Consider the following 16,775-nt stretch of genomic DNA (forward strand, 5'->3'; position numbering starts at 1 on the left):
TACCATTGTATCTACATGGAGATATGCCCGCCTCTTCGTCAGTGTGTCTAGTTTGAATGACCCGAGTAAACCCATCAATAAGCCGCGGTGAAACTCGAGCGAGAAAAAAGCAATGCAAATCTGTGCATAGCGCCGCTTAGCCTATCAAGTACAATGTGTTAGAGCACTAGCCATTATAAGCGCAATTGTTACACAATGATGTCACTATGTTACGTAAGTAAACAAAGGACTTCAATGGAGACGTTTCAGACAGGGGTGGAGTGTGTGGGAGAGAACTCCCTCTGGAGGGAACATTGGGATTTTTGCATATTTTAATGCTAATTCTAAACATTGGGACTGCTTTCCTACTGCCAAGAAGCCACAGGAAAGCAATGCATTTCTCACCGCAATTTGTTTTGACCCCAATCATTCATCAAAAATAAATGTATTAAAAATAAATGTCAGGATGTCCTTTTGAGCATTACCGCCTTATCCATTTAGACAACCCACTCACTATGTTGATAATAATGGTTCATTTTAAGCTAACAAAAACACATTGATTCCTAGGTTTACGTAATTATAGGCCAATGAAAACATAATAATGACTATTATATCATATTTCTGACAACACATCCCCCTAAAGCCCACACACTAGTACTTTAAATAACAGTTCAACTGCATTCTCTACCAAGTTGAACCAGTCTTTGTTGGTTGTGTAAGCTACAACAACTTCAAAGTGGACCATATCATAGCCACGAGTTGAGATCCCCACACAGTGTGCTGCCTACTGAGTCACAACGGTTATCCACTCCTGACATTTGTGAAAGTGATCGGCCCACTCTTCCTCCTTCAAGACCCCCAGTGCTCCCAGAGTTCTCACACTGATTTGCAAAAATCCCGCTCACTCCCCATCACTATCTATAAATATCTAGATCAATACCACATTCTTCACTGTTGGGAAACTCTCACCATTGTTGGAAAGAAGGAGATGTGTCAAGAGATAAGGCGAAGAGTGATAAAAATGAAGGAATAAACAGACAAACATCAACATAAAAAAATACAGGAAGCAATGGGAAGAGGTCTACCTTTATAAGAACTTTAAGGAACTTTTTGTTTTTTTCCTCTTTTGCAGATACTATCCTTAAGTGACTTAAACAAATGTAACTGAGAGGAGAAAAACATATCTTAATTAAAATGGACTTCTGAAGAGTAGGCCTTGAAATCCCAATGATGGAACAGTGCTGACCCTATTACATCAAGATGTAATTCAGCAAGTGATAACCCTCTCCATGAGAAAACAATGACACCAGAAACACGATTGGTGCTGAACTCCCGATGACAGTCCTATGAAGAGAACGACAAGAAGAAAAAATAAAATAAAAAAGACAAGGAGAGGAGTAGATGAGAGGAGGAAGAGAGAGACTGACAGCAAAGCCTTCTTAAGATGTCACTCAGAAGATTATGGGAATCCAGACTTCATAGCCTTCTGTCTGGTAGCTGCCTAGCATGTGCTAAGCTATGCTAAATAGAATGTAAAGGGAGCATGGTTCCAATCCTTTTGCATCTGATCTATCTTTAGCAAAAAGTACAAGTAACAAGTAAAGGAGCAGTATTATTTGGGCAAGAAAAATGAATGTACAAAATGGAGGAAGGAAGGATGTAAAAAGTAGTTTTAATTAGAAGATAAAAGCAGAAATGGATAAATTAGACTAAAATGGACTGTCATGGTGCTGCTTCTAATTGTTGGTATAATTACAAAGGCAGAGCTGCTCTGTGGTACACGTCTACCGACTAAACCAGCTCTTTGATCAAAACAGAATCCACACTTGCACACGCACACAAAGGCACGCATTTAACATGGTCAAATGCATTTTACATTGAGAACCATAAAAGAACCAATTATGACAGAAAATGAGCCACAGGTCTACCCACTTTCATCTGGATTTGTCACATATTCTCACTCTCTTTCCATGTTTCTAATTATATGTCGCCCAATCTCCCTCACCAGTTTTCACTTGCTGCTTTCATCATACTGGGATTAGCATATCATGTAGCAAAAAGGTGCTGGGGGGAAAAATGATTCCTCTAGGTGAGAGTGAATGGAAAACAAAAGCCTCAATATAAGTGTATAATTTGTGTCATGATGACTAAAGAAAACCAACATCAAACTTTTTGGAATAAATGTTCAGCATCATGATCACAAATAGATCTAGCTATATTCATTGCTACCAACTAAGTAAACATTTTTTTAAATAAACGGCTTCTATTTCCCTCCCACATGATGCATTGTCAAATCATAGCCTAGCAATCTGCTAGACTTACTACTTTGTAAGAGAGATACTCAGTATTTGATGTGTGACTTGAATATGTTGAGGCACAGTCCCTCATGCGTGAAAGCTAACATTAGCCTTGTGCTAATTTCAATGCTTTGCTAGCAAATGTTTGCTCGCCCACATTCACGCCTGTGTGACCACAACCGTAAGTTATGTTTGGGCTGTAGTTGTTAGCATGTCCGGTTCACTAGCTACTACATACATTAGTCTTAAGCTAATTCTACTTCCAAGGCCTTAAACGTGGCCTATTAGTAACTTGCTGTGTTATTATTAAGTGTTATTGCTAGTTTGAGGGCGATGTTGTGTTCTGAACTGCATGGAGCCTGAATGCTATTAGAATAACGTTTTGTAAACCAAATCAGAGAGTTAATTTTAATTGGCTTGCCAGAGAGGATAAGATCTACACCAGCGAATCCATCAGCAAAACATATTTTTTGAAAGCAGATTTTGAATTTATTGTCAGCCAAGTCAACTTCATTTACATTACCTGATTAACCCTCTAGTTCAAAGCAGGGGATACATATTAGCAAGTTAGTTTTGTCAGTTGGTTCAGTTGGCTAAGTTTGGCCACAAAATGACTTTGTGGTAACATTAAGTATTAACTTATCGTTATATAAAAATCGTATGTCAAATACACACTTTTATTTAGTAATGTATTAATCTCTTGAAAAAATACACAATGTTTGATTGTGGAACTTAGCAACTCATTTTACTTAATTTATTTGTTTATTCTATATTGTTTGTGTCACTTTAAAATACTTAGTAACTTTTTTAAAATGTAATATAATATGTATTAATAAATAATGTAAGCCCTGTGTTATACGTAATAAAGTTTAGTGTCATTTTTTAAAATTATTTAATGCACTGTCACATCAATCAAGTGTAAGCACTAAATTGTTCCTTTCGTATAGACGTAAATATGCTTATTGATTGGCTGTATCTGCTATTCACTTTGTTTATTGGTTGAGATTATATTTTCAATCTGTATCGGAATTCAGAAAAAAATAGCCAGTTGCTGTTTATGACAGGGAAAAGAACAGGACTTCGAGATCAAAGTAAACTCAGCATTATGTACAGTTAATGTACTCAAACGTATAGTATCAATTATTCAGCTAGCTGACAAGAATCTGTCAAAAACCACTTAGAAAACTAGTTAGTTAAAATATAGATCCCGTGAGATATTTAATGCACCCGACACAAGAAGGTCGGAGGTCAACAGTCCAGAAATGACTTTCATTGAGGAGGAGGATGATGAAGAGCGAGCGTGAGGAGAAGGAAGAGGAGGCTAGAGGGGGAGAGGGTGAAGGACATATAATGAGTGATGGAGAAGAAGAGACCATTTTATGCACTGTTTGAGAGGATACTGTGAGAGAGCCATTTAGCCTCCATTCTCCCCTGAGCATGGCAATGCTTTCAAAGGAGAGTGCAGGGGGGGTGAAAGAAACATCTTTATCATGCACAATACCCGTATGGTAAACAATGTATAAAGAAGTAATGGCTTTTCAATGAGCTCCCCTTGTACGGTTTGTTGTTTTCTTTTGTGGCTGCAAAGCTGTGTTGAAATGAGCTCAAGTCAACTGTAGGAGATTAAACAAAGGGGTACAGAGACGGAGAAAGACGGAAGAGGAGACTGAGATAACACTGAGTCAGATGAAGTAGAAAACTGAACCTGAGAGATTTGTGAGAAAGTGTGGAGACAGGTGCAAAGAGACAGAGACGATAGGATAGTGGGGCAGGGATAAGACGGTGTGTGTTTGTGAGTGTGAGAGAGTAATGGTGTGTGTGTCCAGTAAATGGAATAGGAAAAAATAAGTGATGCCTACGACAGCAGGATGCACTCTATCATCGCAACTACACTATGTCAAAACCCTGCAAACAACTCCCTTCCAATTTTTCTCTTCTTTCTGTGTTTTTTGCAGCACATACATATACTAATACTTAGATGTAATATAGTGCTGTTGAAGCCTTATGACATTCACAGAAGACCGGACACGTCTCTGCGTGCTCACACATTATTTTATGCAAAAGAGAATTACCTTTCTCCTCACGTTAAGAATGAGCTATTTAAATATAAATTGCAGGTTTCCCTCAAGGCATGTTCCCCCAAAAAGTAGGTTAAGTTCATTTGAATATGTTTCATGTAAGAGACTTATTCAACCTTAGTATGTTCAATATCTTTTCAGTCATTTTTAATCATTTAGCCATGTTCAATTTTGAGGTTATTGGGTATTAATTAGACCCCAAAGGGCAATGTTCTTCCCTTTGGAGTTCAACAAACGTCTTCTTAACCTTGAGAGAAGCAAGAGCCGGAAAAATAAGGGGGCATGTCTCTTCTTTTGGGTGGTAAAGTTATTATTTAACATTAAATGTGCTATCTTGTAATACCCAAAATACTTGGAAATGGGTGTAAAAACGGTCAAAGTCATGGTGAAATCTATTGGGTAAGGATTTGTCCCTTTTACCCTGTGAGTTTGGAAAATGTATTGACTTTAAGCTAAATGATTTTCTTCTCTCTGTTTGTACTTCACTAGCACTTACATACACACCAAACGTTTTATTTATTTCTATATTCTGAAGGTGTTTACAGGGGATGTGGTCCTATATCATTCATAGCCTGATTTACATCACAATTTATAAATCCATAAAACATGGCGGTAAAAGTATGCCAATTTAGTAATTTATGGTGCTTCATTTGCATACTTACACATACAATTTCAGAAAACTTGTAATAAAAAAAACAGAAGCCTAAATATAAGTACCCAACTGGTGAAGTGTAATCTAACAGTTAGTTGTGCTTTTGGGGGGTTTCCTTTTCCTGTAGTATGTTAAATAGATGTTGTTGTGCATGTAAATGTTCTGCAAAGGCTTCCCTCCACAGGCAGTTCCATAACATAGTGACATCACTATGAAACAAGGGCATTTCTATTGTCTAGCGCCCTAACACCTTGCTCAACACATTGGGGAGGGACATCTTTAAGTGGTTCACCAAACACAACAGAGTCGGCCAGATAACCATTCAAAACAGACTGGGCTCTGAATAGCAGGCCGTATGAGATAAATAAAATACCTTTCTGTAGATTAAGAGGCACAGAAGAGGCATACAATAAAAATATTAACCTGGAAATTTGCATTATAGGGCCCCCTTTAGAAATGTAACCAACTTGGGGTGTTTAACCTTAAAAAGTCAAACCTGTATTGGCATTATTGTTTAGAATATAATGAAGATATTGTATTCCTGTTGACCAACACTGGATGTGTGTTTGTTATGAAGCAAGTACTGCAGAATGAGGTTTTCCCACTTATCTGTGAGACAGTTTGAGTTTAGCCACACCCACACTGCGCTGTGTTCTGCTCTAAAAATGTTACTAGGATATAAGCCTTGTTTCCACACATTCAACATAAACACACGCACGCACGCACGCACGCACGCACGCACGCACGCACGCACACACACACACACACACACACACACACACACACACACACACACACACACACACACACACACACACACACACACACACACACACACACACACACACACACACACACACACACACACACACACACACACACACACACACACACACACACACACACACACACACACACACACACACACACACACACACACACACCGTGTGTATATGTATATATATATATATGTACATGATATTTACTTTTACTGTAATGTAGTGTGAAGGCACTGGTGACCATATATCAATAAAAACAAACTGCAATCAAAGTCACACACTGTTTGCAAAATGTTCCCTACTCTCAGCCCTGGGAATGTTCTCAGTCTATAAGAGCAATACGGCAGTTTGCAGTTTGGTAGTGTAATGTTGCACTTAACATGACTCCCTCCCTTAGAAAAAATACTTTTTCAATCACGCAACAAGGTGTAGCACATCCTCATGGTCAAGTTTAATTAAACTGAACTCAGTGTCTGTTGGAGATCATACTGAAACAGGGAATGCCTGCATGGATATGTCTGTTGCGCATGCTGTTATCTGAGATTGTGAGTTTTTGTGGTGACTACCCTAAATAATAAGCTAATGTATGTGTAGAGTTGGGAGTGGTCCATCTGTTGAAACTGGTCTCATACCAAATAACATTACACTAACTTGGTCTGCTGAATACAGAGAGGAAATATAACTGCAGTGACATCCCTATATTGCAGAGGTCATGGGGGGAGGTGGATGTATGTATGCCCCAAGGGATGGATTTTTCAAACCACTGATTAGGGTTAGTCTCTCACATTTAAAACGTGTGCTTCAAGTCAAGACGACAATCTTACTTTAACCATACACAACATCATCATAGGAAATAAAGGTTTTCTAAGGGGCCTGCTAATTTCTTCATTGTGTAAATATATTTCTGAATGTAAAATGAGATTTGTACGTTCTTAAAGGTTTAACTGAACATGTGCAGTCAGATTTATAAAAACATTTGTTATTATGTATTAACAATTATATTCAAATTTGTAAAGGGTCTTACAGTTGTAAAATCCCCAAATGTTCAAATTTGTAAGAATAGGCCTACCTTAATTTGTATTGAGGTGCTGCAATTGGTAAATGTAATGCAATGAGATTTTCTAAATGTTATTATGATTCGGGAAAATGTACAGAGATATCAGAAGGCAATTAGTCATATTAATATAAGCTTCATCACACAAAAAAGTCCTCATCAGAGTAAATGTTTTTGAAGGCTACACCCTTCCCTGCTAACTGGCTAACATTAGCTACTGTAGCTGCCCTAATACACTGACTTAAAGATGGTTGCATTTACATCATACTGATCCCTTTGTCTTCACACATGCAATTCCAGTACTTTCCTAAAACATTCACAAATGACTGAAAAAACTTGAGAAAGAGAAAGAAACTGCATATTGTACACATAATAATCACACACACCCCTCCCAGCCAGGAGGGTCATGCATGGAATGAAGCATATGTGTGGAGCCCGATAAACCATGAAAGAGCCTATCTGCCACTTTGCATAAATCAGATAGCTGCTATTTATGCCCTTCAGAGCAAATGTTTATGTTAGTGCTTTGAAATGCCGCAGCATAATTACAGTTGCTGCCTTTCTTCCACAGAGTGGCTCCAGGTCACATCCACGCTCTGTGCCTCAGCTGGTCACTGATTAAAGTCTGGGTGTGTTTCTTATACCAGATCCTTCCTTCCTTCTCTCCGTCTTCCTTTCCTTAATTTCTTTTTTTGCCACAGCCACCTGCCTGCACCCTCTTTCCAATTATCTGTTCTTTCTCCCTCTGTCGCTCTCTTCCTTCCTTACTCCTTGCCATCCTTTCCTTAATATCTTCTATACCCCCCCACCTGCCTGTCCTCTTTCTTTCCAACAATAATTTCTTCCTCCATTTATCCTTTCCTTCCTTCCTACCTTCCTTCTCTCCCTACTCCTTGCCATCTTTTCCTCAATTTCTAGAACCCTTACACCTGTTTGTTCTTCATCCCATCAATTGTTTCTTAATCCATCCGACCCTCTCTTCCTTCCTTCCCTACTCCTTGCCATCCTTTCCTTAGTTCACCCCTGCACCCCGGCCTGTTCTTCTTTCCATCAACCTTTTCGAACAGTCTTTTCCATCCTTCCTGCATTCCTTGCCATCCTTTCCTTCTTCTGTCTGTCATTTGTTTCTTTCTCTATCTGCCTCCCTTCCTCCCTTCCCTTCCTTCCTTCCTTCCTTCCTTCCTTCCTTCCTTCCTCCTACTCCTTCCAATCCTTTCCTTAACCCCCCCCTTACATGCCTGTCCTTTTTTCTTTTAATTTTCGATTAATTGTTTCTTTCTTCATCTGTTTTTTGTCCTTCGTCCTTCCCTACTCCTCCTCCTTTCCTTAATTTATTTTCCCAACCCCTTGACCTGCCTTTTCTTCTTCTTATAATAAATCGTTTCTTTATCCATGTATCCCTTCCTTCCTTCCTTCAATCAATGTTCAATCTCTTCCTTGGAATATACATTTCCATATGTCCGACACCAGCTAATCACAATGTGTAATCCAACAAAAATAACCTTTAAATGGCCCCACTTGACAAAACATACACTCAAAGACCTATAATATACTTCTATCTTCTCACAGCACAGCAACAAAAATGCGAAGTCAGTACAACTTGTAATTCATAGCACAAGTGGGGTAAAGCAAAACAAGGTTACCAGACTTATCTAAATGTGCACATGACAATGAGAAGTTATTATTATCAGATGCCTGGAGACGGTCATATCTCCCCTGCCTGAAACCCCTCTCCCTTCCTGAATTACATTCCACACTCTGTGAGCAGCCCGCACACAGGGAAGCAAGATCCGGCTAACAAATTCTAATCTGTTTTGGTTTTCCTGAAATCACGACTCAAGCCTCAAAACAACATTTGCATTAATCAAAATGCATTCCCGCATTATTCTGCATTTCATTTTGTTGGCCTAGTTATCACGAGACTAAATCGTGGATGGGCTTAATGACGCCATCATTTCGAGAGAGCAAAACAAAACATTTGAAGAAACTTTGAAATTGTAAGTATGTCGAAACCTGTCTTTTTATTTCGAATATTTTTTCATTATTCAAGTTAGATACATAGAAAAAGTTATGACTGATGATCCATTGCTACGGCGAATGGCGGGAGAAAGTAATTGGCTTTACGCACAGGACTTGAAGAACAAATGAAGACAAACTTATAGAATTGCGTTTAATTGAACCATCAAAAAATCTGCAAATTCATTACCCAGGCTACCGTTAACCTCTTATTACCTACAATGTTAAGAACATATTTGTTTAAAGCATTAAATCTATATTATATTTACGGTAACATTGGATAAATCCTACTTACCTTGCGCCATCAAACCCACGATAAGAAGCCGCAAAGTCCATCTCGCCGCCGGCTGCATCTCTCCTCCGTGTCGCTTGAGGATCCTCTTCACTTTTTTACTGTGGAAAGTGTTTCTGGTTACACGGATGAGCTGTAGAAATAATCTGTTATGACATAAAAAAAAAAAACGCGCGTCGACTCTCCCCTGGTGCCGTGTGTCTCTCTCTCTGCCGGTGCGCTCCTTCCTGATCTGATCCGAACTTGACTGACTCGTCCCTCCCCTATGAGTGCAAAGCTCCCCTCTGGCGCATCCACACGGACTCCACACAGCGGGGAGGGAAGAGCCGCCCCAAACAACTGCTCTGTGGGATTATAGGAGTCATATTATCCCGTGAATCACAGGAGAACATTCATGTAGATGCAAACTACCTGAGCCTAAATTCTGGAGGAATATTTGGAGTCTAATTACAGGCAAGACTGGCACATATAAAATAGCCACATAGGAATATGCCTCTTAATGTGTTTGTGATAGAGGCAGAGACTTCAGTAATCATAACATAAAATTACTAATGTTGCTAAGCATATCTCTAGCTGATTTAGGAAGTGTTAGTGTTCTAGAAAATGCAGGATTTATGATTTCAACGCTACGGTCAGCGCCGCTACATCACATTGTGTGCTGTCCATGGTGCTGAAATGAGCTGCGTACTTACTTTAGTGGAGTATTTCATATTTTATCAGCCTTTTTGCGCCATATGTTGCTGCACGAGACAATAAGATGTTGAAACAATTGGTTTCTGAGTGTACCCTAATAAGTTTAAGAACACTCTTTGAATCACGTCATGCACATAGCGTTGAGCATGCCGTGTCTTTCCCCAGCCACTAAACTGCAGCACTGCGCTGCGCTGGAGGAAAGTTTAGCTGCTCTGAAATTATAACCCTGCTTTCTGTCTCAGTGACAAGCTCAGCCCGTGATGAATGTTCCGCAGGTGCTCGGATCGTCCTGATTAAGTTTAATTTCAGCCCGCAGTGTCTTCCATGCTTGGTTTGACGTCATCAAACAGAGTAATTAAGCAAGTAATGCTTAGCAGAGCTGAGCTGAACCAAGCTGACACACACACACACACACACACACACACACACACACACACACACACACACACACACACACACACACACACACACACACACACACACACACACACACACACACACACACACACACACACACACACACACACACACACACACACACACACACACACACACACACACACACACATTAGAGAGTGGATGGAAAGTCAATGACAGGAAGGGGGAGGGGGGGCACCAACATTAGGCTTCATGGGGTGAACTTGTCATCACAGTCGCTCTGTTTAAAGGGGAACACACCTACATTAAGAATTCCCTTTTGTAATTGTTATAGTCTATGAAAGTTCAATCGATCTAAGTCTCACTGTGTGATGTATAGTGAAAGTGCAAAATCTGGAAATGTTCAGTTCAAAAGAGAGATTTTTTTTGGACCATCTGAATGTTTGCTTTAATGTTTAGTTTAACAAAACTAGTTTTGTTTGTTGTCTTCAGCTTGGAATCCGAAAATGTCCTTTGGTTCTCATCTTAACCAGCTAATTGTTTACGAAACAGCTTCATACTTGATAACATCATACATTTGAGTTTTGACATTCTAGTTTTTGGATATGGGAGAGCTGTTGCAGTTCCCTTATATGTGTTGCACTGTCTTAGACCATAGGAATAACATGTATGCATTATTAACACGTCAATAGTTTTCCATTAAGTTATAAATAATTGCATTAATCAATGTTATTCTTCTTCACAGCAGAGGCAAATGATCAGAGAGAAAGACCACCACTATATTCTCCAAATGCAAATAAATAAATAAAATCCTTTTCTATTTTTTCTCTTTCATGCCTGGTGCTTGTACCCTTTCAAACTGCATGCCCCTAATAAAAGATCTACTTACACCAATGAATCACTTAACCACAGTGCCAACCATCAAATACACCCATTATGGAATGCCGTATACTAGGGATCAGTCCCCATGTGGAGGACCTAGGTTTGAATAAGTTAATGTCTTTATCTACAATAAGGGCTTGCTGTCAAAACATTTAATTAAAAAAAGACTAAATAAAATAAAGTACACTCATTATAATCAATTGTATTTAAGAATACGATCTAGCTTAATTAATAATAAGATATAAAAAGACAAATGAAACAGGGTGGCATTTTGCCTCAGGTAAAACTACCAGCTGTGGGATATAAATATCCTGTGAGAGTAGGTGTTTGTATAATACGCTCTCACACACACACACACACACACACACACACACCACACACACACACACACACACACACACACACACACACACACACACACACACACACAATGCCAGGACCTTCCTCTTCACCCTTAGGCCATATCACCAGGATAAACACAATCAACCTTCACAACAAAGTCTGTGTGCAATCTCTATCCTCTCATTTCAGCACATGTAATAAGCATCAAAACATGCATTCCTCTCTTCCTTATTTAGATATTGGAAGGAGTTTAACAAGTCTAATCCCGGCTGACAAGCTCTGCATAAAAAGGACAGATGAAGGGAAAAAAGAATAAGCATGGCGGGGATAATGTGTTTTCGCTGTTGCTGGTGTCACCATCTGACAAGTGCTGAGCTCACAGTGTGGCGTCATGACACGCTTGTCTTCGCCAGCCTTATTAGTGCAGCTGTTTAGAGCAGGAACTAGGTGAGAATCAATGTTTCTGCCAGGGTTGTTTAGCGTGACGCACTGTGCCACTCTGCCCTAGGCCATCTTTAATTCATGTTTTTTCGTTAATGCTGCATGCACTGAGCCCAAAAGCCATTAGTGTCATCCTCGTTTCTCTCCACAGCGTCATCTCCCCATTTTCACTTCCTCTTCTTCCACCTAACAATACACCAACTTCATTTTTCAATATCTGTCCTCTTCTGGCTTTACTGCATTTTCCTTACTTCCTCAAAGCATTGCTTCCTTTCCATACCTCCAACATGCTACCCCCCCTGCACCTACTCTCATTCAACCGGCATACACTGGTGCCATCTTTCTGCCTCAAGTGAAACACAACCTATAAAAATATCTATCTCCCCTCGCTAGAACTTTTAGACCATCTTGAATTATTCACGTGTGCATATCTGCAGCACCACATCCCCTGACCCCCGAGAGAAGTGCTTTTATTTTCAACTCCACGTAATGAAATCTGGATGGCCTTTTTTATTCTCCCTGGCATGATCGTCTCTCAGAGGTGGGGTTTAATGGAGCGGAGGTGATTGGAGGCTTCTGGAAGCTTCCAGGAGGAAGGACGGTAGATATCATGTCGTCCCTATGACAAGAGAGAAGAAATAAAGAGTGTTGTTTGAGGGAAGAGAAAAAGGTTTGCAATATGGACAGAGCAGAAGGCATGGCTTGAGAGGTGCAGTGCTGCTGCATCCAGGAAATGCATCAATCACACACCAAACAATACTTTAATCTAAAAATGGCTGAACTTTCATGCAATGCATAACAAGACTGAAATATGTCATGGTTATATAATACATGTAGCTAACTAGTTGATCAGGTTGTGAACATTTTCTGAAATACAGTTACAAATATGCTTTCTACTTTTAGAGTCAAAGCCGCGCCCCCTTCAAACGTTTTCTGAAAACAAAGAATCAGGATTATTGCACATAATGGGGATGTCTTAGGAAATGTAGAGTGTATTAAAAAGGAGAATCAATACATCTTTTCCGATCATTATTGCTTTGCACTTAAGGGCAGGGCCTACGTCTCACATATAATGTTGGTTTTTGTTTTTTGCACCCTGCGTAACTCTTTTCTGTTCCTTAGTGTAATATAATGTAGAACAAGATAATTAAAGGTCCCCTGTCATGCTACTTCTCAGGTCCATATGTGTATTTTGTTGCTCCACTATGACATGTTTTCATGCTTCAATATTGAAAAAGTGCTTTATTTTCCTCACACTGCCTGTGCATAAAGTACCACTTCTCACTCCGTCTGAAAACGGTCTGAAGAGCCCATGCCCCCAACTTTGCAAAAGCGCACTCTGCTCTGATTGGTTAGCTGGCGACTCTGTTGTGATTGGTCAACCACTTAGAGATTTGTCAAATGTCCCGCCCTGAAAAAAACTGAAAAAATGGCATCGCTTGTTGCGCCGTACCAGTTTATTACAAATAAATAATGATAGATTATCAGTAATCATTTCACAGTGACACAGAGACATCGGATTGACCTTCAGCAGCGTTTGTATGACCTTGAACACAACTTTTGATCACAAACAGCAAAGACTGTTTATAGCTATGGCTCTGTAAAGTGAAGCAGTTTTCTTGCTCTTTCTTGGTGCTAGTTCACTGAGTTTTATTCATACAGCGATGAGACTTATACCAATGGAATCCGTGGAATCTCAGGATTCATATGATATGTGGTATCTCGTTTTCGTTCAGTGCTGATTTAGATGCTTGGTGTTGGAATTATGATTCGCTTTGGTAAAAATGGTTAATATGGTCTGGTAGCTGAGTTTCTTCCGTTAAGTGGGTCTGCCTCATTAATAGGTTGGTAATGTTATCATGCCCTGAGACGCTGTGTCTTACAAGTTGCTGCGTCTGGGCTTAAGAGGTTAACGTGTTGTGATGAAAAACCATCGCCGTATTTCTGCACAGTTCAGGTAAAGTTAGCGGGCATACAGCCTGAAAGCTTGGTAGCGTAGCGTTGATAGCGTTAGCTTGCTCAACTCCCACAACAGCTCCACAATTCATCTGCGTCTGAAAAGCGGGTCTTGGTGTCATCATCCATGAGAAGGACAACAAATTCAAAACGGGCTCCCCATATTCTTGCATGAGATACTCGAAAAGTCGCCGTTGGAAATGTTTTGAAGACAGCAGGTGATTGACACTTTCTCCATAAATCAATGTGCAATGTGTAGGCAGTTGGTAGAAGAGTGAAAACAGCTTTTTCAATAAGATAAAACCTTCAATGCCATTCTTTGCTATTTTTTTCACTGAAGAAATACTCTGTAGTTATGGTATAATTGATTCTATAGCAGAAGTCACGTCAACCACTTAAGGACAGTATTTTTGCTTTGAACATATAGTAGCTTCTTTTTATTATGTCATTTACACTTTAACAACACCAGAGCTGCTAGCAGCTTCTAATGGGGCACAAACTAAGCTCCTAGGAAGAGTGCTGGGCTATGAATTCCAGCAGTGGCTCAGTCAGTAGGGTCTTGGACTGGGAATCTTAGGGTCGCCGGTTCAACTCCCCAAACAGACTTGAAAAAATATGGAAAGTGCTACTTGGAGAGGTCCCAGATCACCTCCTAGGCCCTGCTGTGGTGTCCTTGAGCAAGGCACCGGACACCTCCAATCCCCCCTCCCAATTGCTCCCCGGGCGCTGCACAATAGCTGCCCACTGCTCCTAGTACTATGATGGCTTTAATACAGAGGACCAATTTCACTGTGTGTATGTGACTAATAAAGAGGGTTTCATCCTCTGATTCTACATACAAAGCCAAATTTCAAAGTGTCAAAACTGCGGACAAGTTCCAGGGTCAAATTAAGTAACTCCTATTTAAATCATAGGGTTGCTAAAGTTATAAAATGCACTAATAGCCAAATCCAGGGACTATAGTTGGCTAGGAAGAAGTTAGAGGAAACGCTAGTGCACTAAGGGGGCCCATGTATTCCGAAGATTTTGGCTTCATGCACCACTTTTTAGGGAATTACTGGGATCCACTTAATGGATTTTAATGTCATATTTTGATATTGTAAGAAAACAGCTGAATCTCAAGGTAAAAACACATTGGCACTTCAATGGTGGCCTAATTGCAGCCATGGAATCCAAAGACCTTGAAAAAAAAACAGAAGCAATCAACACCTAAACTTAGTGTGCAGACCAGGAAAAGCAACCTCAGTAAAGATTTCGTATAAATTGTATCAACACATCTGGTTGTCTATATATCAAATTACATGAGGTCTGCCAGCAGAAGTAATGTTGTTGTTCAACGAAGGATTATCAGCTTAAGGTACACACAAAAGTAAATGCAGGTGGAAGAGCACATACACCTACACAAACATCTGTGCATTTGTCTGATGAAGGGAAGCATTAATTTGATTGACTCTGCCCACGTAGCTCTATTATAGCTGAACAGTGTAAGCGTGCTGTTGTGTAGTAGCTCAGTGCACCTACATAAGATGATTTACAGCAGCAGGTACCATATTTTACACTGGAGCCCAAACATACACACAGAAACACACACAAGCAGGTCTTGAAAGACTAATTTCCTCCGGGACAGGAAATGTCATATGGTCAGGTGCGTATAGTCCCAAAATGGGTTAGACTATGCTGACTATAAGTGCAACGAATCAAATTGGGGACACCAATATCTGCCCCAAAGTGTATATAAAACTCCCCGACCACTAGTTTAAAGTCCTGAAATATGGCCCCACATGTGGCTTTTGACAGTCTTCACATGCACACATGCAAATTACTGAGCACCATAGGTCTCAGCCCAAGGAGATTGCAAGTCAGGGATTGTAAACTGACATACAAATCTAAAATAAATGCTGTAACTCACCAGTCTGGCAACACTTTGACTGTTACAGCTTGTGAAAGCGAGTGTGCGCCTTGTATCTGACACTTATACGTACTCGATCCAACAGACGAGAGGAATACTTAAACACGCTCAAAGCTCTGTTAGTACATCATAAGAGCTGTCTAACAGCATCGCACTTATTAATGTGTGTAGAGCTGGGTATCTTTTATTCATTGCTGTGGCGGCAAAATTGGAGTATAATTAGAGACTAAATGTACTATCAACATTGGGAATGTTTTTACAAAGTTCAAACTCAGCTGCCAAAGACATTGCATCAGAGCTGTGTGCAGACTTTGAAATATCTGAAAGGAAAAGTCTTTTAAATATTTGAATTTCATCTTGAATTTACTTAGCAGTGCAGTGTTTCTGTGCTGGTGACCTTTCCAGTCATCTTCAGACAGGAGGCCGAACACACACACGCAGTGACACACACACACACACACACAGATCAAACAGTGTCCGCTGCCTGAAGTGGGTTATCCTGTGGGACAAGCTGACTTAAGCCATCATGCTTAGCAGGCGATATCTAGAGGAGCCACAAAGACACAGTGGAAACTCAGAGAGTAAAATACTGCAGGGTCATCAGGGAGTTGCCCATTGCTGGGCTGGCACAACTTTATCTCGGCGGTTTCTCTCTGCACTAGTCTCCACTGAAGAATATCCCATACTTCACCTCTAGTCCTGAATAACAGTTGTGTCAAAAATCAATTTCAATTGCTTACAGTCAGCATGAATGCTGTGGTCAGTTGATTTGTAGTTCCACACTGGTAACTGCAGTCAGCTGAAGCTTTTTAAATTACTACACTACCCAATCACACACTGTATCCACACCAAAGGCTGGTATCTGGCGCTCAGCCAGTCCAACGTTCTAAGCTATTTGGGCGTGTAGCGTGAAAAAGTACGGATAATTGGGTTTATCCCTGGCGTATTTTTAGTTCCTATTGCTCCACACGCATTTTACAAGAGAATGAAGAAAAGGGGGGGTGGGGGAGTAAGAGAGAGGAAGAGA

The 16,775-nt window shown here is 40.2% G+C and overlaps 1 protein-coding gene across 2 annotated transcripts in view; it reads right to left on the bottom strand.

Annotated features, from left to right (window-relative positions):
• Positions 1–9,997, bottom strand: part of chrna6 (cholinergic receptor, nicotinic, alpha 6) — a 30,064-nt gene extending 20,067 nt beyond the window's left edge. For both annotated transcript variants that reach the window (XM_063884837.1, XM_063884836.1), the window contains exons 1-2: positions 9,840–9,997; positions 9,151–9,491 (exon numbers count right to left, since the gene is read on the bottom strand). In XM_063884837.1, coding sequence (XP_063740907.1) covers positions 9,151–9,208 — 58 coding nt within the window. In that variant the 5' untranslated portion in view covers positions 9,209–9,491; positions 9,840–9,997. The remainder of the gene's footprint in view (positions 1–9,150; positions 9,492–9,839) is intronic.
• Positions 9,998–16,775: the final 6,778 nt, after the last annotated feature.

Source organism: Eleginops maclovinus, chromosome 5 (assembly GCF_036324505.1).
Source record: "Eleginops maclovinus isolate JMC-PN-2008 ecotype Puerto Natales chromosome 5, JC_Emac_rtc_rv5, whole genome shotgun sequence".
NCBI lineage: Eukaryota > Metazoa > Chordata > Actinopteri > Perciformes > Eleginopidae > Eleginops > Eleginops maclovinus.